Source organism: Bos mutus, chromosome 9 (genome assembly GCF_027580195.1).
Source record: "Bos mutus isolate GX-2022 chromosome 9, NWIPB_WYAK_1.1, whole genome shotgun sequence".
Classification (NCBI taxonomy): Eukaryota; Metazoa; Chordata; class Mammalia; order Artiodactyla; family Bovidae; genus Bos; species Bos mutus.
The window spans coordinates 101,121,253-101,146,324 of record NC_091625.1 but is presented as its reverse complement, the minus strand read 5'-3'; the positions used below and the strand labels follow the sequence as shown (position 1 = coordinate 101,146,324).

Genomic DNA, 25,072 nt, shown 5'->3' with positions numbered 1-25,072 from the left:
CCATTTTAGGAGTTTTTGTTGTTATTATGTTATAATCAAAGAAGAAAATCACCTCTATGGAACATGAAACCTTTGAACACATATAATGGCAACCAGACCATTAATTCCATAGTTGACAGTTATTTGCAGCAAATGCTGTACCAAATATGTGTGGCGTTGAGGACAGTAATACTTTATTACATGTCATAAAATGTAACCGAGACATTGTGATTGGTTTGTACCTGTTGGGCAGTCCTTATTTCAGCTTCTCCCTTGGGAAGATTATCATTTTGACTCAGTATTGCAGTAACTTACATGCACTATTGAACATCTCCACATTTGATTTCTCTTTAGATGTGAAATCTTCCCTACAATAGAAACCTGGAGTGGGAATTCCCTAGTGGTTAGGACTCCATGCTGTCACAACCAAGAGCTCGGGTTCTGTCCCTGATCAGGAAACTAAAATTCCGCAAGCCACTCAGCCCAGCCAAAAAAATTAAAAATAAATAAACCCGGGGGCACCCACCATGTTGATGATGGTTCAAACTTGTTTTTCTAAAATTCACCTTCTTACAAACCTGACCGCAAATGTTTGACCCCAGATGCACAGAGTCACTCCCAGGACAGTGATGAGGCTTTGCCGTGACAGGGAGGAGGGGGACAGGGAGGAGGGGGATGGCTCCAAGCCCGGGCAGCCCTCACCCCTGTCCCCCCCTGACCCTCCCCCGCAGGACGTCGTGTCCAAGATGCTCCACGTGGACCCTCACCAGCGCCTGACGGCAGTTCAGGTCCTCAAACACCCTTGGATCGTCAACAGGGAGCACCTGTCCCCAAACCAGCTTAGCAGACAGGACGTCCACCTGGTGAAGGTACCGCCTGCGGTCCCATCGATGGGAGGGGGACTTCCTGCCCGGTTAACCCCCGGGGGTCCTGGGTACAGGAGGGGAACCAGGAACCGGCACAGACAGGTGTACCCCACACCTGCGGTCACACAGCAACACTGACGAAGGGGCAGCTTCTGAACAGCTTCATTACGTGTGTGTGTGTGTGTGTGTGTGTGTGTGTAAGAGAGACAGAGACGGACAAGGGAGAGACAGAGAAGAGAGACAGGCTGAGGGCCCCGTGCCAGGCCGGGCGCCAGGCCCGCCACTCTGGGCCTGAGCTCTGCAGGAGCCTCTGTAAACCCCAGAAGGCACACAGCTGAGGGTTCACCGGATGGCTGTCACTGCCCAGCTCTGTGTCACAGCACAGAAACACTGTGGATGGCACCTGAGTGGTCAGTGAGTTCCAGGAAGAGCTACACCAGGCAGCGGCTGGCTTGGGCCCCAGGCCGGGGTTTGCTGAGCCCTCTGCAGCCAGCCTTTCCTGGTAGCTCACCCACCACCACGCCCCCGCTGGCGTGGCCTCTTAGCTTAGGGCATCTTGAGACCCTGGGGGCCGTGCAGGAAGCCCTGGACGATGGGTGAGCCCAGAGCAGCCGCGCCCGCGGAGCTCAGGGCGGGCTGCCGAGGGGGTCCTGCTTCGGGGTCTAGAGGCCTCGCCCCATGGAGACGCTGCCCCTTCCGTCCTTGTCTTAGGGCAGGCCCGCACTGCGGGGCTCTTCTGACCTTGTGGGGCGGCCATCATTTCCAGGCCACTGCACTGCGGCTGTGTGTCATTGAACCTACGAACAGCCAGGCAGTGGCTGCCGGTCACCCCGCTGGTGACGCCCCGGCCCCTGTGGTGCAGCCCAGACAGACGGGCGGCGCCCAGAGGACCCGGGGGTCCACACGGCGGGGACAGGGGGTCCCGCCCACGGGCTGTGCGCTGGGAGGGCTGAGGCCCTGGCGCTCCTGGTCGCTGGCGGAGTCTGACCCCGCCTTACCGGCGCTGCTGGTGTGATGACACGGGGCACTGCAGCCCAGTCTTGCTCCTCGGGCGGCCTGGCCCGTCTCTCACGGCCTGGCCAGAGAGCCCCACGCCCCGTCAAGACGTGTGAGGCCCGCACCCGTCTGCAGGGAGCCCTGCATCCCGGTGGGACCCTCCTCCGGGAAGGGTGCGCTGCCCCGGCTGCGCAGGGACCGGGGCTCCTGCGAGGAGCCGCCCAGCCCGACCTTCCCGGGGAGGTTAGAGCTGCTCTAGGAGTGGCCCCGGCCCCCAAGTGGGTCCCAAACCCTCAAAACGGGCAGAGCGGGGACCGACAGGCTCGGTCATTGCCAGGAGGGCGCCCCAGGGACTCGGCAGGGTGGGCGTCAGGAGGCCTCACCCGGGGGCTCCGTGGGAGCCCGAGGCGTCCGTTCAGTTCACTGGACGGTGGGTCTGCGTTCCTGCGTCACTGCGCAGGCGGTGGGTGGGCGGACGCGGCGGTCAGAGCAACAGCCGGATGTCTGAGTGCGCCCGCCCGGGTCCTGATCCCTGACGGAGGGCCTCCCGGCCACCCAGGCTCAGCGAGCCCGCCTCCCCCTCGGTTTGCAGGGAGCCATGGCCGCCACCTACTTCGCTCTCAACAGAGCCCCTCAGGCCCCGCGGCTGGAGCCCGTGCTGTCGTCCAACCTGGCCCAGCGCCGGGGCATGAAGAGACTCACGTCCACGCGGCTGTAGCCGAGCCCCGCGCCTTCTCCTGCAGCCCGGAAGAGGATTAGACGGTGACCCCCGGACGCGCGGCCAGGCCAACCTACCCCCTCCGCCCCCACCAGCCAGACGGAGTCCTTCCTGCACCCCTGACCGTGCCGAGCACCCGGGGGCTCCTCCCGGCCCGTGAGCCTTGCACATGGCTTGTGTTTCTGTGGAGAGATGCCTCCTCCAGCTGTAAAGTCAGCAACCTGGTTCCACCTCCGGCACACGCGGCCTGGATGTCACCGCGAGGAGGGGGCGGTTCCCGGCCCCTGCGCTCGGCCTATGCCCGCGGCTGAGTGACCGGCGGGCGGACGCCTGGTCCCTCCGAATGAACCAAAGAGCCCTTGTCTCCTCCAACCCCCGCCCCCCGCTTGGACCGAGCCCCGCCTTCTCTCCTGTTGCAGAGCTGGGGAGGGGCGAGGCCACCTCAGAACCAGTGGCCGCGTTTCACAAGCATCGCTGGTGTCCCCTCGCCCGGGAAGGAGCCAGCCGAAGCCTGTGCCCCCCTGACGAGGACCGGGGGCTGGCGGAGGGCTGCTCCACTCCTCTCCCGAACTTGCGAGAGGTCCCGGGCTCCCCCGAGTGCTGGCTCTCCCTTTCCTGGTCCGTGGAAGCGCCGCGGTGGCCGCCGGAAACCCTGAGCTCGGTTGGCTCCCTCCGCCCTCTCTCTGTTGCCCTGGAGACCGCTGCCGCGTCCCCGCCCCGCCCGGGGCCAGAGGCGAGTAGCAGGATGCTCGCAGAGGGCAGGGGTGCCCTTTGTGGAAGCTGTGCTTTCGTGCGGTGTGTTGTGTTTCTGTCGCACAGGGCTGTCCTCAGCTGAAGCGTCAGGGATGTTTAATGTCTCTGCAGGGCGTGTGCACGGGGGAGTGGGCGTCGTCCGGCAGCGCTGGGCCCCCCTGCACTCAGGCGGGGAGGGCGCGCCTGTTCTCAGCCAGGTTTTCACGAAGAAGACAGGATTTAAAAGTCCCTCCGTCTCCACTCACTCTGGCACCCAACCCCAAAATCAACGAATGCCGCACTCTAAAACTATAGCTCCCTAGCTCTGTCTAATGGTCTTCAGACCTTAAAATATAAGCATATTGCTGAAGCTTTAATTATTCCACGAGGCTTTTTTGCCCCCTCAGAACCACACAGAATGAAAAGGTGGCAACAGATCCATGTCCCTGTTTTCCCACAAAACCCTTTCAGGCATTTCTCTTATTTCTCAATAGAAAGTGAGGATTTTTTTCCCCCCGAGGCTCAAGAGACTTCTACCCGCAAGAGTTTTGTCTTAGGTCAGAACGGTTTCACCTGTTATTGGATACTCACTTAGGCAAACCCGAGTGGCCCCAGGTCACAGGTTTTGCCCTCCCAGAGATGGACGATGATCCTTTGTGTCTTGTTGACTGCACAGAGAACATCCGGCCCACGGGCTCCTGGGCCTTTGTCCTGGGCTTGTGGGCAGGTTCGTTCATTTGCTTAGAGTCGGAGCCTTGCGTTGGAGGGAGAGAGAAGGCGGAGGAGGTGCAGCGCTGGGAGGGGATCGGCGTGACCTCTGAGCGGCCCGCGGGCTCCGCTCGCCTACGTGCAGCCCTCCACTCTGACCCCTCAGAGCGCCGCGGGGACCCCGGCACTCAGCCCGCGCCCGGCTCTGCTGAACGCCCGACGGCCTGACTGTCGGTGCAGCGCCCCCCTCCCTCACCCTCCTCGGAAACGAGGCTTTCTGCAGAAAGTCCGCCGGGAGAAGTCAAGAGCCGATTTTCAACTGAACTTGCAGAAGTCTTGAGTGAAGCGGCCCACGGCTGGGCCTTCTGACCTGCGGGCGGGGTGTGAGTGCAGGTGCGGTCGCTGTGCCTCCACCGCTCACACGCGGCTTTGCAGGGCGTGTGCGCCTGGAGTGGCCGCCAGCAGGCCAGCCGGCTGCCCTGCCCCCTCACAGAGCCGGACACCCCCCGCCCTTCATAGCAACCGCAGATGCCCAGCCCTGGATCACAGGCCTCCCGCCCAGACGCGCCCTCTGGGGCGCCCCCTCTGGTCTCATCCACCCTGCCGCCTCTGCTTTAAGAGAAGCACCTGACTCGCCGCCCTCCCCAGTGAAAGCTTTGCGCCCCCGTGTCAGAGCCGCGGAGAGTGGGCTTTCCCGTGTTCCCCAGGTCCGGCTGTCCGGGATCCCAGACCCCCCTCGCTGTTAGGAAGGCCGTCGGTCTGTGAGTGGTCGTAGCACTGATGAAGCCAGTGTGTTCACCGGTGTCGCCCCGCCCCGCCCCCGGGGTCCCCTCGCCTCCCCAGCCCCGCCCCCGCAGGAGGATCTGATTTGCACTCTTCTCTGCCCACGTGGGCTGGCTCCCTGCGCCTCTCCCGAGGGCCGTGGGGTTCTAGCTCGGAGGGGGCGCTGAGCTTCTGAGGGCTCAGGCCACTCGGGAAGGGACCTGCGCTCCGCCCCGCCGCCCAGCACTTTGCACCCCAGCCCGCATCCGTGTTTACAGGGGACTCGTGCTCACGCTTTGTATTTTATGTTGGAGATGGGCGGCCACCCTACCGTATTTATTACGCTTTCCAGACTTTCTGAATAGGTTTTTTTAATAAACACGGGTTTTATGAAGTGTACTATTTTTCTAGCACAGCTCTGACACTGGCCTTTCTGTTCTGTTACGGGTGACGGCCTGCAGGTAAGCGTCTGGCCTCCCCGCCTCTCGCCCTCCTGCCAGCCTCTGGCTCTGCCCCCGGCCTCCTCTTGTCCCGGGGCCCGAGGTGTGGCTGTGTCTGTGCACGTGTAGGTGTGAGTGCTGAGTGCGTGTACGTGTGTGTTTGTGTGTGCACGCCCCGGGCAGCCGGGCAGGAGACAGCGGACAGTTGTGTTGTCAGCGAAGCAGGCCTGGGGGGGGCAGCGGGCTGCTGGTCTCCATCCCCACAGTCTCCCCGGGTGCCTCCACGGGCCACTTCACGCCCATCTTTTCTTTGTACAGAAATAAAGCAAGAAGCTACGCTGTTGGTCATCAGCTCTCTAACCTCATTTCTTCTTCCCTCTTGGTCAGTTCCTCACCTGCGTGTGTCAGCAGGCAGGACACACACACACCTCTCTCTCTGCAGGCCAGACCGCCTCCCCCTGACACACACACACACACACACACACACACTCTCTCTGCAGGCCAGACCGCCCCCCTCGACACACACACACACACCTCTCTCTGCAGGCTGCGCCACCCCACCCCGACACACACACACACACACACACACACAGCTCTCTCAGCAGGCCAGACCGCCTGCCCCCGACACACAAACATATACCTCTCTGCAGGCTGGACTGCCCCACCCCTCAACACACACACGCATACACACACACGCACACATACACTTCTCTCTGCAGACCAGACCACCCCCCCGACACACACACATACACACACATCTCTCTTTCTGAAGGACACACCACCCCCCCAACACACACACACACACCTCTGTCTGCGGGCTGGGCCGCCCCCCACCCCCGACACACACACATGCACACACACACATACATCTCTCTCTCTGCAGATTGGGCCACCGCCCCGACACACACACACACACACACATTTTGGGGGCTGCTTCCCCAGCAGAGGGGTCCCTCCTGAGGGCCCTCAGGCAGGAGGCGCGCTGGCTTTCAGAGCGAGCGGTAACACACAAGGAGTTCTTTGCGGCCCTGAAGGGTGCTCAGAAAACCCCCCAGAAGAGACTGAGTTGGAGAGAGCAACTCGCATGTGTGATCTGTTGCTGCATGACAAGCCCCCATAGCCTGGGGGTGTTGAACAGTCCCTTGGGAAGTGGTTCTGGCGGTCAGAAGTCCGAGATGGGCCCACGGAGCAAAGGCAGGGCCGTGCACCTTCTGGGGGCTCCAGGAGGCTCCGAGCCCCATCGTGTGCAGTTTCTGAGGCGCCTGCTTCACTCCCCGGCTCCCGGTCCCTCCCTGCAGCCTCAGAGCCAAGTCCACCATCCTCCCAGCTGCCCCCTCCTCCTCCCCAAGAACCCGGGACGTGCTCCCCACTGTGAGGCCAGCTGACAGCAGCCCGAACTCCACCTGCAGTCTCAGCCCCCGTTTGCCCGGGAACCAGCCTGTGACATCCCGACATCCTGTCTTCCAGGTGGGCAAAGGTCAGCCTGTGTGTGGATCGCAGGCAACTGCGACGTTCCGGCTCTGCTGCTCAGGAGCTGATGAGTTACCTGCCACAGTCGCAGGGACGCGGCCCGGATAGGAGGCTCGGAGTCAGGACCCCCTCCCCAGAGCCGACAGCAAGACCCGGTGTACCTCAGTCCCCGCCCCCCACCAGGTCTCTCTGGGAGTGGGGGACGTGGCCCAGGCCGAGGGTGCACACAGGTGCTGTGTGACTACCAGGCCAGACTTGGGAAACCCCAGGCCTCCACTAAGGGCTGCAGGCAAGCGCCGTCCTTTGCCCAGGTCGGGACAGTTCTGTGCCCCTGGCTGTGTGCTGTCCGTGAGCGTCAGCTCCGTGACTGCTCGCACGTGTGCAGATGAGCAAGGCCAGGGGTCCACCCTCCCCAACCACACACTGTCCTCACTTGTCACCCGTGAGACCGGGAGAGAGGCCGGGCTGGGCGGGGGCGGTCTGCGGCCTCAGCTCACCGGACTTCCCGGCGACCCTCAACCAGCAGTGCACGTACCTTCTGTAGGATGTGAAATAGGCCTGCAGACATCTTTCCTGCAGAATATCCTGTCTATATCCTCCAATCCCGCTTGTCACTTGTCCTGAGCACCACCAACCTGGCCAGTAGGTGTATCTGCTTCCCAAGACCCTGGGACCCGAGGTGGGTGAGGGAGAGTTGGGCCCAGGCCCCGTGTCCGGGGCACCCCAGGGTCACCCAGGTCTGGGCCCCAGCAGATCCCGGCGCTCATCCGCTCTGAGACCTCCCAGGCGATGAGTCCCACTCATGGACGAGGCCAGAAACCAGGCAGCGCGTGACCTGGGATCCCAGGTCAGACGCCGGGCGTGGGTTCCGGCTCTGCCGCTCAGGTGGCTGGCAGGCCTCAGCCCCACCCCGGGTCTCGGCTTCCCAGGCCGGCGCCGGATGAGGGCGCCTCCCTTCCCGGGAGGGCACCCGCCCCAGCTCCCTCTTCTTGTCCGTGCTTTGACACAGTGGCGGTCATCTCATCACTGACGCACGGACATGTGGACTCAACACGTGATCCCCCGTGCAGAGTCGCTGAGTCAGAGCACATCTCCTGAGCTGGGACCGCGCGCCCATCGCGGTCCTGAGAGGTTCTGAGCCACAGGGCAGGGCCTGCCTCCCGTGAAGCCGAGCTTCCAGCAGGAGAGGAACAAACTGCAACAGGAGCGTAAACCAGTAACAGCACCGCAGCAGCCGCGGGAGGCCAGCTCCACAGACAGGGCAGCTGCGCTTTCATCAGGAGGGGATCCAAGCGGAGGCCTTAAGATGTGCCAGATCCTCTCAGACACAGATCTTATCAGCCTTTCAGCGTCCAGCTGGTGACTCTGGAGTTTTATTTAGTTGATTCCCCAACACCCGCTCTAATTCAGGATCTAAATCAACAGCCCTCCTGTGTGACACGTGTCCAGTTCGGGTGTGTGTTTGTCACTTTACAATGATGAGGAAAACCATCACATAAACATTTGGCAGAGAAACAATTTTCAATTTGCTGTTTTCATCGCACCTGAGCTTAGGCAAGACAGTCTCGGTTTCCAAACCGTAGGCGTGGTCTCAGCTCAGAAGCAGCACTGCGGGCCATGAGTTCCGTGATTTCAGTGTTTCCCACAAATCTTATCACGCAGGGTTTCTTTCCTGGGGGAATGGGAAGTCAGCTCAGCCCCTGACCCTGACCTCAGGGCTCCTGGGCTCTGCTCTGGGCTGAGGGACGGACTGTGAAGTTGGAAACTTTGATCACATGGACACGTCAAGGCCTGCAGACCTCTGCTTCTTTATCAGGTAAACCTATGGACTTGGAGACCGGATCGATCGGGTTTTGTTTTTAGTCGTAAATAGCAGTTGAAAAGGTAGATGCTCAGACTGAAGAAAAGATTTTTTTTAAGAGAAATTAAGACCAGAGTTAGGCTCTGCACATAAATTTAAAACACATTTTCAGAGCCTAAGATTTTTGCTAACAACACTCTGGCCTAGTCACACCAGATCCCCGGTGAGACCTAGAAAACATCCAGAGAAACCCGGAATCACGCGGGACTTGATCCAAAAGACTGACGGGAACCACAGTGGAAGCATAATGTCTAAGCCCGTGAGAAGGTTAATGATGAAATAACCAACGTTGGCCTCACGGCCGCCAGATGAGCGACTGTCCCTGACGTGCTGGACCAGAGGAGGCCAGAGGTCAGCAGGGCCCAGACCGCGGTCCCCGGGGCCAGGACGTGGGTCCCCAGACTGGGGTCCGCAGGGCGCAGGTTCCAGGACCACAGTCCACGGGGCTGGGATGCGGGTTCCCACGTCTCCAGAAAGCTCGAGTGGCTTTAGATTTCCCTTTCCTCCAACAAAGCCTTCTAGGACCCCCTGTGAAATGAGGAGGAGGCAGAGCGGCCCTGGTGACCCCGGGGCGGGGTCTCGGTCTCCTGAGGGCTGATGGAGATGCTGGAAGAGGGGTGCATGGCAGGGGAAGTCCAGTAGGAAAGTGGGTGCCCTGAGGCGCGGTCAGGAAGGTTCTCCCCAGGACAGATGGAGAGATGCTCAGTCTGCTCACAGAAACGTTTCTTCAGACCAGCTCCTCACCAGGCCCCAGGGATGCCAGCAAAACTCTGCCCTCCAACAGTTTTCTTCCTGATGAGAGAGGAAACAGAAGAAACAAGCAAATCACACAAAGGATGTGACCATCACAGGGCACCGAGTGCTGGGGGGACACAGGGAGGCCAAGGGGGCCGTGGAGGGCAAGTTCAGACAGAGGGAGAGGGTCTCACGGAGAAGATGCTCTGAAAGAGCTGGAGGGCCAGGGAAGGGGGGCGCTGCGGGGCGGGGGGAGGAACTGCAGAGCAGGGAGGGGACTGCGTAGCAGGAAGGACTGCATGAGCTCATTTCCTCTTCCCAGAGCTTCACTACAGCTACCCCCACCCCACCCCAGCCAGCCCCCCAGCCCCGCGCAGAGTAGGGGCTTCCCGCGAGTTTGCAATTCTCAGAACGTGCCACCAGAGGGCAGTGTAGGTCCTGCAGGCGTTGACAGGGTCACTTCCGCCCCCTGCGCCCCCTCCTAGATCACACGCTTTCCTTATGGGGGGCCGTGGTGGGGGGAGGGCAGCTGTCCCAGATGCTCCGTCTGTTCCTTATGCCCCGGCACGAGCTGCCGACCCGAGATCTCCGCAGAGCTGGGCGTCCGTCAGCATTGCCACGAGCTCTGGGAAGCTCATGACGCAGAAGCTCATGGACACACCATAAACTACACAGGGCCAAAGGTCAGGATCCTTTCAGTTCTTGATTTCACGTTGGCGTAGCTCTCACACACGGAGAGAATCTCTCCTTAAATGGCACCCCACTCCATCATTCTTGCCGGGAGAACCCCATGGATGGAGGAGCCTGGTGGGCTGCTGCCAGGGTCCAGCCCAGCTGATCCAGGTATTCGAAGGAGAGAGGGCGTAGGCGAAGATCAGGAAACAATTGCTTAATTAAATGTTAATTAAGGATATAAAGAGTAATAGAATGAGGATAGCTCAGTGAGGAAATTCAGTGGAGAAAAGAGGCTGAAATAAGGATAGCTCAGTGACGAAATTCAGTGGAGAAAAGAGGCTGAATAATTCAGCCAGAAGGTAAGAGAAAGAACGACATGGGGAGACCAAGCTTCGGTGAACAAGGCCCGCACTTTATTTTCCAAAGTAGTTTTTATACCTTAAGTTATGCATAGAGGATAATGGGGGAAGGGGTAGAGTCCTGCAGCAAGCCAGGCTTTCTTCCTGCAAACATATCATATGCAAAAGCTTAGGTGATTTGCATCATCTTCTGGCCAGGAGGCCTGTTAACATTTTAAGACCCTTTCTTCAGAAAACTTATTTTTCTCTAAAGGTGATTGGTCAGGGAGCCACCCTCCAAAGCATTAGATAAAGTTGCATTCCTACAGAGCAAAGGTGTGGTGGGCTATAACAAGAAAAAGAATTAACTCAAGGGTCCCAGTTACAAACATTAAAGCTACTACTTATACCAATTATATTAATCAATACACTGCCAGGGACACAGCAGGTAAGGGATATGGAAACTTAGCAGCAAACATTGGCCCAACAAGTGAAAATCCCTTCACCAATACAATTTCTAATCAATCTTTTAACTACTCAAAAGAATCTGTGTTTAGACAGTTTAGAACATCTCTTGCCTCTCACAGTTGGGAGGCTCTGAACAATCACATGTGGCCGGAAAAACCTATTCAGGCAGGCTAGAGGATTTCCAAAGGAGTTTATAGGTTAAACACTGTCACACCCAGGAATTATTAACTGGAGCTGTAAGTTAACTCTTTTTTCAGAGAGGTAGTGGGGGACAGCCCCCCGTAAAGTCAGAGGTGTAGATGAAAGCACAAAGCAGAAAGTAGGCAGACTCTGGTTTTGGGGGTATATGCTCGAGAATTTCCAGGGGGACTCCTGAAGCTCGATCCCGCCTTTGCGTATGCCAAGCCTCCTTCCTCATGACCTTTGTCATGGGCTGAGTTCCTCACGCTGACTCCCGGCAGTGATAGAATTCCATTTGAGCTATTCCAGATCCTGAAAGATGATGCTGTGGAAAGTGCTGCACTCAATATGCAATATGCACTCAATATGCAATATGCCGGCTCCCGGCAAGCTGCAGTCCACGGGGTCGCAGAGTCGGACACGATTGACCGTCTGAACACGACACTTCGCTGATCCGCATCGCTGTATGGCAGAAACCAACATAACACTGTAAAGCAAGTTTCCTCCCATTAAAAAATACATTAAAATAAAACAAGATATTAAAAAAACTCTTGTAGGGAATTCCCTGGTGGGCCGGTGATTAGGACTCAGGTTTGATCCCTCCTTCGGAACTAAGATCCCAAATGCTGCAAATCGTGGCTTAATTAATTAATTAAAACACCCTGGTAGAGGAGCAGAAAAGTTACCCAAGTATTAGACAAAGCCTTCCTTGTAACAGGTCCGTAAGAAAAATTTCATTTCAGAATAGGTCTTCGGTGGTGCGAATGACTCAGGTAACCCCCGGAAAAAGGTTCAGACAACACGCCTGTATTTCTCAAGCACCGCTGTGGTTCGGTGGACCAGCCCTGTCCGAGACGCGCAGTACCCCCCGGGCCTCCATGCTCCAAACTCAGCCCAGGCCGCCCTGACCCCCAGGCGGCCGGCCCCTTCGGGCTGCTCGTTGCCACAGGGCTCCCTGACAAGCCTCCCCGGGTCCATCAGCCCTGAGCCTCCCGCGCGCCTCTCAGCCTCCCAGCCTGGCGGCTCCTGCTCGACTCCCTAACTCAGCTGAAACTGAAGCCCTGTGACCTGCACCACCTCCCAAGGATCCGTCCGGGTATCCCTCATTCCAGGGCCTCTCCCCGGCCCTGCCAGCATCATCCACCTCTTGTTCTGCTAGGTCACCTCTGGACCCTGGGCTTCCCCTCCTTCCCTTCCTGGGCGTCGCTCTGCTCACCTGGGCACCTTCCTGGGCGTCGTTCTGCTCACCTGGCCACCTTCCTGGGCGTCGCTCTGCTCACCTGGGCACCTTCCTGGGCGTCGCTCTGCTCACCTGGGCACCTTCCTGGGCGTCGCTCTGCTCACCTGGCCACCTTCCTGGGCGTCACTCTGCTCACCTGGGCAGTGCTCTGACCTCCCACCTGGGCTTCCTCTGCAGCACTGCCTGCCGCACCCACCATCCGCGCTGCGGCGTATGGTTCTGTCAGCAGACCATTGTGCCCGGATCCCTAAAGTGTGTTGAAGGGAAACCTGCCGCCGCCCTGGTCCTCCTGGAGGAAGCCTGGCTCATCTGTCTCGTCCCTGAGCCCCATGACCTTGGCCACTGAGATCTCAGCTAATCCTGAGGCGCGCCCCACCTTAATTCATATCACAGTGCAGTGCCCTCCAGGAGGGCGCCTCCAGCCACAGGCGGCTACTTAAATGTGGATGCTTTGTTGCTGCTGTTTAGTTACCAAGTCATTCCCGACTCTTTGGAGCCCGCGGACCGCAGCCCGCCAGGCTCCTCCGTCCCTGGGACTCTCCAGCAAGAGCACTGGAGTGGGCTGCCATTTGCTTCCCCGGGTGCTCCTTCCAACCCAGGGGATCGAACTTACGTCTCCTGCATTGGCAGGCGGATTCTCTACAACTGCACCACCAGAGAAGTTAAATAAAATTTGAAATTCCGTTCTGTGGCCACACGGGCCACATATCAAGAGCCCTGTGGCTGAGCGAGGCCAGGGCTCCCGAGCTGGAGAGCTGATTCTAGAACATTTCTGTGGAGGCAGAAAGTTCCACTGGACGGCACCATTGTAGAATATTGGTTGGGAGTCTTAGTTACAGACACAAGAACCCTCTTCAGCAAGTTTAAGCGGAAAGGGAATTATCATAGAATAGTAGGTACCTTGCAGAACTTTCGAGAGAGCTGGCGTGGAAGCCACAGGGACAGAGACAATATATCCCAGCCCCTCCTCCCCAGGCTGCTTGCAGAGTCCTGGCGGCCTCCCCGGCCAACTCCCGTGTCCTCTCCCCTCACACGCGTCCCAGCTGTCTGGGACTCTGTGCCCGTTTGCTCCCGGGTCTGTGTCTGGGGGTCTCGGCCTCTGGCACCCCACCTTGCAGGATCGCCTCATCTCCACCTGCAATCCCTGCACCTCTTCCCTCCCCACTGTGGCAGGACCCCTCATCCGGGGCCCCAGCTCATCAGGACAGGTCATCGTGTGATGATGCCTTGGCCTGCGGCTCAGGCTGGGGTGTCCTCCGGGCCAGCTCGATGGAGTCGCGTTCGCGTCCTGGAAACCCTCCCCCGACAGGGCCCAAGAGCACAGACGAAGCCGGGAGCGTGTTGCTCATGACCCACTGGGTCCCGCCAGCACCTGCGCCCCTTAATGTCCAGTGCCTGGGACCTGGGAGAGAAAGAGAAGCCCAGAACTGCAGGGGCTCCGGGCCCCCAGCCCTGCCCTGTGAGCCCTCCACGGGCAGCCCTGAGGCCCTAACAAGGCCGAGTCCTTGAGATGTGCAGAGCGCATCTGGAGGATCCTTCCTCCTGGCTTGATCAGCCCCGCTGGTGAGACAGAATTCTGCAGACAGTTCAGGAGGCTGCGGGCCCACCAGAGGGGCCCCACACACTCGTGTCTGGGGGGGACCCTTTTCCTGGTTCACGAAGGCCCTGGGCCCTTCATCCTGCAAGCGCTCTCTCCACGTGACTGCATCGAAGCCTACCCGCTTCCCGAAGGCCCCCTTCAAATGCCATCACAGCGGGGGCGAGGGCTCACCATGTGGGTTTGAGGGGACACAGTCCCATGCACCCCCCTGGCTCTGAGCTCCCCAGGGCAGAAACAAGACCATGCGGGTCCGGGGTGGTGAGTGCTGGGTGAGCGCACTTGGAAGCCTGATGGGGCCGGCTGGTCTCACGGAGCTGTCAGGAGCTGGGCTCACAGCTGGTCAGGGTGGGCTCCCTGGAGGAGGCCCCGGGGAGGGTGCCAGGGGCTGAGCCACCAGCTCGCACAGCGCCCCTGTGCTGGGCGACACCCCCCCGCCCCGACCACCCCACTCCCAAAAGAAGCCTGGTCTGCACACTGTCTCCTCTGCCCGACACCCTGCCCAGCGCTCCCGTCCAGGGTCTCAGAGGCACTTTCTCTGATGGTCCCGTTGGAGGCTACCCTCCCCACCCCAGCCTGTCCTCTTTCTCTCCCTCTCTCATCGCCTGCCTCGCCCTCCTCGCACTGGGCATAAGCGTGCTGATTCACCCTCCCCGCCTGTGTCTCTGTTCCTCTCTGTCTCTCCCCCGACTCCATCTCTGTCTGTCTCTCTCTTCTTGTCTCTCTCTCTGTTCCTCTCTGTCTCCCTGTCTCTCTCTCTCCCTCTCTCTCTGTCTCTCTCTCTCTCCGTGTCTCTCTGTCTCTCCCTGTCTCTCTCTCCCTGTCTCTGTCTCCCTGTCTCTCTCTCCCTGTCTCTCTCTCTGTCTCCCTGTCTCTCCCTCTCCTTGTCTCTCTCTCTGTCTCTCTCTGTCTGTCTCTCTCTCTGGTCCTCTCTGTCTCCCTCCCCACCTGCTTGTCCTGCTGGAACGTGAGCAGAGCCCTCGCCTGCCTGTGTCTGCCTGAACCCCAGGAGCACCACCCGGAATGCCCAGGGGTCCCTGCAGCGCCTGCAGGAGGGTGGAGGCGAGGCTGGGCCAGCGTGGGGAGCAGCGCAGAGACGGACAGGGGCTCCCGTGAGGGCCACCTCCCCTTGGTCCTGTCCCCCTCCCCACCCCAAAGTCACTGTGTTCCCAAGGCCAAGCTCGCTCGGCTCGCCACAGAACAGGCCTGTGAATCCGGGACGAGGTGTTGAGGCAAGAAAACCGACTCGATCCAGAAAGCCAGCTGACAGAGAAGACTAGGCTAGCACCTCGAAAGAACCATCTTATCGGGGGCTGGACGCCAGGATCTTTACAGGTCAGACATGGGGGGAGGTGAGGAAGCAAAGTAAAAAGGCCAGTAACCTAGCAAACATCTCCTAGAACGGCAAGCGGGGGATGTGCTAATTTCGTCCCTCCTGCCATCTACAGGTGGGCGGGGCTCTGAACAGAAGCACTGTAGTTAACAGTCAGGGAGGGGCAGGGTCCTCCAAGGCAGGCCGCTCTGTGTGATTATAATAACAAAAGCGACGGTCAGCGAGTCAAACAAACAGTTCCAACATGGAGTCAGAATTGTCTTCTCTCTGCAACAACTGAAAACTTCATTTCCACACCTGGTAGCAGCCGAGAGCAGAAAAATGCTTGCGCTCAGACACCTGGAAGCCACGGGCTCAAACCCGGGGCCCTCCTGAGCTGCAAGAGGACCTGTCCTGTCCCAGGGGAAGGGACTGAGGGGTGACGTCGGGGCCGTCCTGTTCCTCCCCCTGGGGCAGCTACGTGACACCTGGGGACCACAGCAGGCCCCCTGCTCCCTCGGTGGAGGTGTCCAGAGTAGCTCTTATTACTGCTGCAGGCAGCGGCCCCTTCAGGGAAATGACCCAAGGACACGAGCATTTGCTCAATCAGCATCAAATTCCGTAAAGCCCCCTCTTTTCTTTTAAGCGTAAAACTAGGCCAGGGATGAGATGAGGACAACCCAAATATTAGCTTTCAGACTCGCTGCTCAGAGCTGCAATCCAGGCCACAGGGCATGGCCCACGTGGAAGTGTGTTTGAGGTCAAGTCAACAAGCCTAACCCCACTGAATGAACCTGCTTTGTGGGTGAAAGATTTCTAAAGAAATTGATCTTACTCTGCGTTTCAGTGTTTGCGACTAACCCGTGTACCCACAGGACACTCACAGTATACTCTTCAACTCACCCGAATGCCGCTGGCTACTTCGATCTCTGCCCTTCACCCCATTTAGGAGATGTGCTAGCTGAGGCCAGTCTCAGCCTTTGGAATCCAGGCTCCCAGCCTGCTGGCTGTAGGCTCTGAAGAGGCACTGCCGTGGAAAGCCGTGAGCTCACCAGCGGGTATTAGATAAAACAGGAAGAGACCCTCACGGGGCATCAGAGGCAACGGTCTGTACTGTGTCTCAAAGAGGCTGGCAGCTGACACAGCAGGCTGGGGACCCCTCGTTATGATAAAGGAAATCCGTGCTCATGAAAAATGTGACAAGCTGCCAGTATTCGGTATTCAGAATACACACCTTTTTCAATTGCTTGAAACATCACTTTTCAATTGTTTAAAACATTTAGGTTTTTAAAAAGTAATAATAATAAATGATCTAAAACACACCTAAGCATATGGAACAGATATGGAACAAGATATGAAATGAATGAAGAAGCGCTGAGCTGGGCTGGGGCTGAAGTTACGCCCCGGGCCAACCACAGACCTGCAAACAGACAAACTGACATTGCCAAGCCATGGCCCAAAAAACAGCCCGTGGGGACATCGTCAAGCCTTGCATCCCGTCAGCCACAAGTGAAAAGACAGGCGAAATTTCTGTTACAACGGACAATGCTTCAACTATTTAGCCATAAATCAAGAATTCATGGGAATTTTAAAATAAGACACTGGTGGTTCTCTCATTGCTTTATTCCATTGTGTAATGCATATTGAAAATACTCACATTTAACTTTCTGAAGTAGACACGGTGAAGAGTGTCCGAGTGTTCTTTATAATTTTTTTCATTAAATATGTGCCAATATGATGACTCTTCCTGAGTATATAGAACTATTGAAAGAAATTAAAGACAGTGAATGTGATGATATTTGCCAGTGCTCACTGAAAGAGTTTCCCTAAGATTTACCCCTACTTTTCCTCTAACTCAAGAATTTCTGTAAATGGAATGTTTTCCAAATGCTCAATAATCAAAGCAACAAACAGCAGTGTGACCTGTTTTCTCCCCAACAGCACACCTAAGAAGGAGCTAAACCTGAAGCTTAAAGCCTTCATATAGAAAGTTCTGACCGGTCCTTCTCTGGCGGCCCAGTGGCTTAGACTCCATGCTCCTAATGCAGGGGGCCTGGGTTCGATCCCTGGTCAGGGAACTGGATCCCACATCCCACAACTAAGTGTTTTCTGCTGCAACTAAGACCTGGATTAGCCAAATAAGTAAATACTAAAAAAAAAAAAAAAAAACCCTTGTGACCTAGCTATACAGGTATGCAAATTTATTTCCAATTGAAATTTTTGCACTACAAATCAATAATAATGATAGTACAGAGTTTCCTAACATGAATAAACAGGCAGAACATTTAAACAGTTAACCGTATTGTGTATTCCACAACCGTTCCCAAGTTGAAGCGGTACTTTTCCGTTTAGGCAATCTCTAACCTTGATGGCAAGGTTAACACAACTGACTTGAAACAATGTAGGTGAATTCATTTAGCTTTAACTGTTGGTTTGGGGGGTTTTTTCCCTAGACTTGTGGGATCTTAGTTTCCCCGCCAGAGATTGAACCCGGGATCCCTGCAGAAGAATCATGGAGTCCTAACCACTGGACCACCAGAAAGTCCTTGATATAACTTTGAATCTGATATGCTTTTCCTTCAAGTTCGTTTTCAAAAGTAAACTATTTTTGTTGATGAGAATGCAGATAAGGAAAATGATTTTTTGTTTCTGTTTCTTTTTTGGTACTCAATTCAGTTCTGGAAACTTCTTCAGTATGTTTGGAACAACTTGAGTGTGTGAGTATACTTTTTTAAACTATAAATGCTATGAAATTTAAATAGAGATCAAGTATTGGCAATCAAAATTTAGCATCGAAATTGAGATGAATTGTAAGTGTAAAATACATACCAGATATTGAAGACATAGTACAAAAAAAAGAAAATAAAATACTTCTATAATATTTATTATTGAGGTTTTCCTGGTAGCTCAGCTGGTAAAGAATCCGCCTGCGATGCAGGAGACCCCAATTTGATTCCTGGGTCAGGAAGATCCACCAGAGAAGGAATAGGTTACCCGCTCCAGTATTCTCAGGCTTCCCTGTTGGCTCAGCTGGTAAAGACTTCGTCCGCAATGGGGGGCACTTGGGCTCCATCTCTAGGTTGGAAAGATCCTCCGGAGCAGGGAACGGCCACCCAGTATTCTGACCTGGAGAATTCCTTGGACTGTGTAGTCCATGGGCTTCCCAGGTGGCGCTAGTGGTAAAGAACCTGTTTGCCAGTGTGGGAAACATAAGGGACTCTGATTTGATCCCTGGGTTGGGAAGATCCCCTGGAGGAGGAATGACAACCCACTCCAGTATTCTTGCCTGGGAAATCCCATGGACAGAGGAGCCTGGTGGGCTACAGTCCCTGGGGTCGCAGAGAGTCAGACACGACTGAGCAGGCACCTGGTGTAGTCCATGGGGCTGCAAAGTTTTGGACACGACTGGACGACTTCCACATATGTTGAAATGGTATTTTAGATATATTGTGCTAAATAGACTGCATTATTAAAATTACCTTCACCTCTTTCTTTTAACATTTTTAACGTGGCTGCTACAATACTCAAGGTTCAGGTTGTGGTTCCTGTTACATTTCTACTGGGAACCACTAACCCAGACTGTCTTCCTTCCAAAGGCCACAGGTGTGTGGGAGGGGGGCATTCCGTTGCCCTACTGCCCTACTAGGGCTTCCCAGGTGTTGCCAGTGTAAAGAACCCAGCTGCCAATGCAGGAGACGTAAGAGACGCATGTTCTATCCCTGGGTTGGGAAGATCCTTTGGAATAGGAAATGGCAACCCACTCGAGTATTCGTGCCCGGAGAATCCCATGGACAGAAGAGCCTGGCAGGCTACAGCATCAAGGGTCACAAGAGGTGGACACACTGGAGTGACTTAGCACATGCGTGTTGTCCTATTAAATGTTCCACTTACTGGAGAAGGGCTTCCCTGGTGGCTCAGCTGGTAAAGAATCTGCCTGCAATGCGGGAGACCTGGGTTCGATCCTTGGGTTGGGAAGATCCCCTGGAGAAGTGAAAGGCTACCCACTCCAGTATTCTGGTCTGGAGAATTCCATGGACTGTCCATGGGGTCAAAAAGAGTCACACACGACTGAGCAACTTTCACTTACTGGAGAAGCTGGGTCACTTCCTCAGAGTTTCCCTTAACTAGTCCCGTTAATGGTTTCATTTCCAGGGAACTGCAAGATGTGCCCACAGGCCTGACTTGACTCAGAATCAAGATCTGGGATGGACTGTGGGCCGGGTGCTGCCAGGGGGCACTTAGAGTGGGCTGCAATGCTGAGCGGGTCCAGCTGCACCCCTGACTGTAAACAGGCATTTCCCCCTTTCAGACGGACCTGGGAGACCCGCCCTGTGGAGACCCAGTTCCATCCCCTTACTGAATAAATCAGGTCTGCATCCTTGATGACCTTTGCCTGCATCAATATTTTACGAAGGATTACAGACCAAAAGAGAGGAGGTGGGGGGCCTTCCCTGGCAGCCTGGTGGTCAAGCCTCTGTACTCCCATTGCAGAGGGCACAGGTTTGATCCCCGGTCTCAGGGAACTAAGTTCCCACAAGCCACCTGACAAAATAATAATTCATTAGGGATTACACACTGATGTTGATTTAATTCTGCCGTTCCTTCATATTTATTCGCTGAGCTCATCCTAGAAAGAAGAGCTTTCCTTTGTGACTGAGGCTGTCTGAAACAATTCATACAGATAAATGCTTCTTCCTCTTTAGTTACCCGAAGAAGTGGTGCACTGATTATGGCAAACGAGTGTCTGGATTTTTGCTCTGTTTACTCCCCTCTGCATCTCATTTTCATTTAGTTTATTTTTTGGCCTCACCACACAGCTTGTGGGATCTTAATTCCCCCACCAGGGATCGAACCAGCAACCCCTGTAGTGGAAGTGCAGCGTTCCAAACCCTAGACCCCCAGGGAATTCCTTTTGCATTGTCTTAAAGATTTTTTTCCTCTGTTAAGTTTTTAAAGACTAACTTTGTCGGGATATAGTTCACATATCCTACAACTGACCCCTTTAGAGTATAAAAGCCAGTGGTTTCTAGCACAGCCACAGTTGTGCAACCATCACTACAACCAATGTCAGACCATTTTCATCACCCCAAGAGGAGAGTGTGGATGCATTAACATCCCTGTTTCCCAGCCCCAGGCAGCCACCAGGCAACTTACTGTGTCTGTGGATTTGCGCACCCTGGATGCTTCATACGAGTGGAATCAAGGATAAAGAGAAAGTGAAAGTCGCTCAGTTGTGTCCAACTTTTTTCGATCCCATGGACTATACAGTCCATGGAATTCTCCAGGCCAGAATACTGGAATGGGTAGCCTTTCCCTTCTTCAGGGGAAATTCCCAACCCAGGGATTGAACCCAGGTCTCCTGCATTGCAGGTAGATTCTTTACCAGCTGAGCCACAGGGGAAGCCCAAGAAAACTGGAGTGAGTAGCCTATCCCTTCTGCAGGGGATCTTCTCAACCCAGGAATCGATCCGGGTTCTCCTGCATTGCAGGCAGATTCTTTACCAACTGAGCTATCAGGGAAGCCCAGAATCAAGGACAGATGGCCCTTTGTGTCTGGCTTCTTGTACTTCAGCAGTGTTTGCAAGGACCGGCCGTGCAGTAGCGCGGCTCAGATACTTCATATTTACCAACTCTCAGCTGATCCGACATGAGCTGTTTGCATTTCTTCACTGTGGTTTATAATGCTGCTACGAGCATTCCTGGCCAAGTTTTTCTGAGGATACATGTTTTCACTTCTCTCAGGTGTGTCCCTAGGCATGGAATTGCTGGGTCACAAGGCAACTCTGTGTTTAATCCTCTGAAGAACTGCTGGACTGTTTGCCAAAGCAGAGGCACCATTTTCCTTTCCCTCCAGCCGTGCACGAGGGTTCCTATTTCTCTGTGTCCTCACCAACACCTGCTGTTTTCCATTCGCTTTGATTGTAGCTATTTTGGAGAGTGTGAAGAGGTATCTAATTACGAATTTGATTACCATTTCCCTGATAGCTAATGCTGCTGAGCATTTTTCATACGTTTATTGGCCATTTGTACCTCTTCTTTGGAGAAACGTCTATTCGGTCTTTGTTTTTTTGGCCATACAGCATGGCGTGCAGGATCTTAGATCTCCAACTAGGAATTGAACCCAACCCCCCTGCACAGAGTCCTAACCACTGGACCACCAGGAAGTCCTTCTTTGCTCATTATTTAACAGGGTTATTTGGGGTTTTTTGTCTTTGTGTTATTGAGTTGTAGAAGTTCTTTAAGTATTTTAGATACAAGTCCCTTATGGATATTTGATTTCTAAAAATACCCTGTTCTGTGGACCGTCTACCTTTTTGTTTTCCCTGGAGGATCATGAATTCACAGAATTGCTCCCACATTTCAACTGTCTAGAGTCAGTACTTTGGATACTCAGACCGTCCTGTGTTTAGCCAGGGGGAGCCCCTCCAAGCATGGCTTCCTATTCCATCAGCATCCTCACAAAGGCAGAATTTCAGGTCAGCATCAGCAGAAAATGAGAGGACTTTCCAGGCTCCAGACGACCCCCGAGCCCACCTCCTCGGCTGAGACCGCCTGCCTGCAGCACGCAGGGGTCTGAGCAGGTGGGCGGCTCCCACCGCCTGCTATGTCTGTGTGGGAGGAGGCAGCCACCGTTTCTGCAGGCCTGGTTTTCCCCCAGCCTGGTTTTCAGCGCACACAGAGCCCAATGACTGTGCAGGAGAGGCGGAGATGAGGACCCAGCCAGCTCCAACACCTCCGACCTCCCTTTGAGGACACAGATGCACACAGACACCCTCTCTCCCTGGCGGGCTGCAGTCTGTGGGGTCGCAAAGAGTCGGACACGACTGAGCGACTGAACAACAACTTCTCTCCATCGTTGTCCTTCTGGAGCGAAGATAAAACTCAGAGGATTAAAGGGTGGTGCAAGGTACAGCCTCTCCAGAAAAAGAAAAATCAAACAAGCAACCCAGTAGCAAAAGACAGGTGGGTGGGCAGGATCCCAGACCCAAGCTGTCCAAAGGGGGACACAAGAAAGAAGTGGACCTTGACATCCTGAGGGGACGTGGGGAAGCCGAATCGGCTGTTGGCAGTGTGTCCTCCCACAGACATCCCTGCTTTTTGTTCTCACAAAAGCTCAGCAACATGTATGATGTGATGTTTGTTTCTACTTTATAGGTTAAAAAATTGAGGCCTGAGGGGTTCGAGGAACTTGTCCCATGTAGGCAGCTAAAGAGCAAGTGGGGTGTCGGCCTGAATGGAAGGTCTGAGCTCCTCCCGCACCCTGGCTCGGAGGGTTGGAGGCAGGAACCCGGGCCTTGGACCCCCGAGAGGGACAATCTGTAAGATGCTCCTTCCCAAAGGGCTCTGTGGGGAAGGAATTTGGGGAATGCTACATGTTTTTTATGATCCCATCATTCCCAGGACCTTAGTAAAGATTCAGAAGAGCTACAGAAGAAACTAACCTTGTCTGAATCAAGTAAGTTTTTGGATACATTTGACTGAGAAAACTGGCCTCACCATTTTCCCCCCTGAAACTCTGGAAGACACAGGGCGGGGAGGCTGCCTGTGTTCAGGTTGTGCGACGCCTGTGTCTCCCGTGACCAGCAGCAGCCACTCTGGGTGATGCCAGGCACCCCGGGGGGACTCAGCCCCTCTCACCTTTCAGGGGCCGGGCTACACCCCTTGATGCTGGAGCCTGAAATGTCACACACTTCAGCCGGAAAGGCCAGACAGTGACGGTTCTATTTTCTTTATTCCTTTGCCATTGATTCACTAGCAAATTACTGAACCACTAGGCGGAGTGAAGACTCCCTGCTGTGAAAGACTCTTTGGGATTTCTCTGTGCTGAGTAGTACCTTAACCGAGGAAGAACAGCCGGAACCTGGGAAGAATCTGAAAGGATTCCCCAAGCCCTGGGGGCAGTGCAGCGGATTCATTACAGGTGGGAGGGCAGGGGCTGGCTCTGCCTTTGGATGTGAAACCCGTACTTTGGCTTTTGAATTTAAGTGTCAAGGCCCTCTCTCAACTCCAGGATTCTTTGGTTTATTCATTTACCACATTCTTTAAATTATTATACTAAGCTAACCAAACTGACCTGTGCCTGCCTGACCGGAACCAAAGAAAGGCATATTTTATTTGGCCAAAATGAAAAATGGGCAACAGGACAAAAACACTTACAAATTTATTTTACTGAAGTACAGTTGATTTACAATGTCAATTTCCGCCGTACAGCAAAATGACTCAGTTATACGTATACACAAATGCTTTTTCATATTCTTTTCCATTATGGTTTATCACAGAATATTGAAGAGCTGCTCCCTGTGCTATATGATGGGACTCTGTTGTTTATTATTTAGAACACTTTTATCATCCGCTAAGTACTTCTTCAGAAGTTGCCTCTTTCATCATAACAACCGAAGAAGAGATGCTATGATTAGTAACCTGTGGAATTCAGTGCTGCTGCTGCTGCTGCTAAGTCGCTTCAGTCGTGTCCGACTCTGTGCGACCCCATAGACGGCAGCCACCAGGCTCCCCCGTCCCTGGGATTCTCCAGGCAAGAACACTGGAGTGGGTTGCCATTTCCTTCTCCAATGCATGAAAGTGAGAAGTGAAAGTGAAGTCGCTCAGTCGTGTCTGACTCTTCGGGACCCCATGGACTGCAGCCCACCAGGCTCCTCCATCCATGGGATTTTCCAGGCAAGAGTCCTGGAGTGGGGTGCCATCACCTTCTCTGGGAATTCAGTGTGTTAGCTTGTAATTAGATCTGTTTGCTTTTTTTTTGCTATTTTGATAGTTAGGTAAGAAACTGCAGCTTGTTTATTCCACATGGAAGCTCTTTTACCGTACAAAGCACCGCAGAGCCACATGCCTTGAAACCCTCCAGTGGGACATGCAGACGGGGGACCCCCCACCCCTCTACCTGACAAGCACTGACAATGTACACACTGCATGTAAACAAGCCAGCACGGCGCTGGGCACGCACGTGCTCGGCATGGGGGTCAGCCTCCCCGCAACCTCGGGCTTCAGCACTCTGTCGGAGCTCGGCGGTGACTGCCTGTCCTGAACCTGGGTGGGCGTGCGAGATTCCCACAAGCTGAGAGGGCTTTGCAGTTGCTTCTGCAAACCTGAGCTCCAACGTAGCCAGTGACATCAGCATCTTCGCTTCATACCCGCTTTCCATGCAGGGAGCTGGAGTGGGGTGGGGCCAGCCTTTCTGAAGCTTCAGGAAATAGCGTAGCTGGGGTTCTTATCTACTGCTAGGATCTCTTATACATCAGACCATAGTGCCAGCTCCATATTTAAAGTAGCAAAGATACTCTTAACATGAAAGAAGTCTTTCTCTTTGTCCCAACATTTGAAATAGTGGACAAGGTATGATGCTCAGAGTAAAAGAACTGGGTTCAGATCGCAGGTGAGCTACTTACCAGGATACTTATATATTCCTTTATCCAGCATAGTTTTTCCAGTGGTCATGTATGGATGTGAGACTTGCACTATAAAGAAGGCTGAGTGCCCAAGAATTGATGCTGTTGAACTGTGGTGTTGGAGAAGACTCTCGAGAGTCCCCTGGACAGCAAGGAGGTCCAACCAGTCCATCCTAAAGGAAATTAGTCCTGAATATTCACTGGAAGGACTGATGCTAAAGCTGAAACTCCAATATTTTGGCCACCTGATGCGAAGAACTGACTCATTTGAAAAGACCCTGATGCTGGGAAAGATTGAAGGCAGGAGAAGGGGATGACAGAGGATGAGATGGTTGGATGGCATCACCGACTCAATGGACATGAGTTTGAGTAAACTCCAGGAGTTGGTGATGGACAGGGAGGCCTGGTATGCTGCAGTCCCCAGGGTCGCAAAGAGTCGGACACGACTGAGCCACTGAACTGAACTTGCCCAGCATTTTCCTTTACTTGAATACCCCAGCTCACCTTCCTCCACACAATGGGAAGCCAACGGAAGCTCAGAGGCCCACCTGAGGCCCTAATGGGAAGGCGAGTCTTTTGAGGCAGGCTGAG

General features: G+C 54.9%; 1 protein-coding gene across 8 annotated transcripts in view; it reads left to right on the top strand.

Moving 5' to 3' along the window:
* RPS6KA2 (ribosomal protein S6 kinase A2) overlaps positions 1–5,549 on the top strand; it is a 328,370-nt gene extending 322,821 nt beyond the window's left edge. For all 8 annotated transcript variants that reach the window (XM_070377016.1, XM_070377018.1, XM_070377019.1 and 5 more), the window contains 2 exons: positions 711–848; positions 2,434–5,549. In XM_070377016.1, coding sequence (XP_070233117.1) covers positions 711–848; positions 2,434–2,559 — 264 coding nt within the window. In that variant the 3' untranslated portion in view covers positions 2,560–5,549. The remainder of the gene's footprint in view (positions 1–710; positions 849–2,433) is intronic.
* Positions 5,550–25,072: the final 19,523 nt, after the last annotated feature.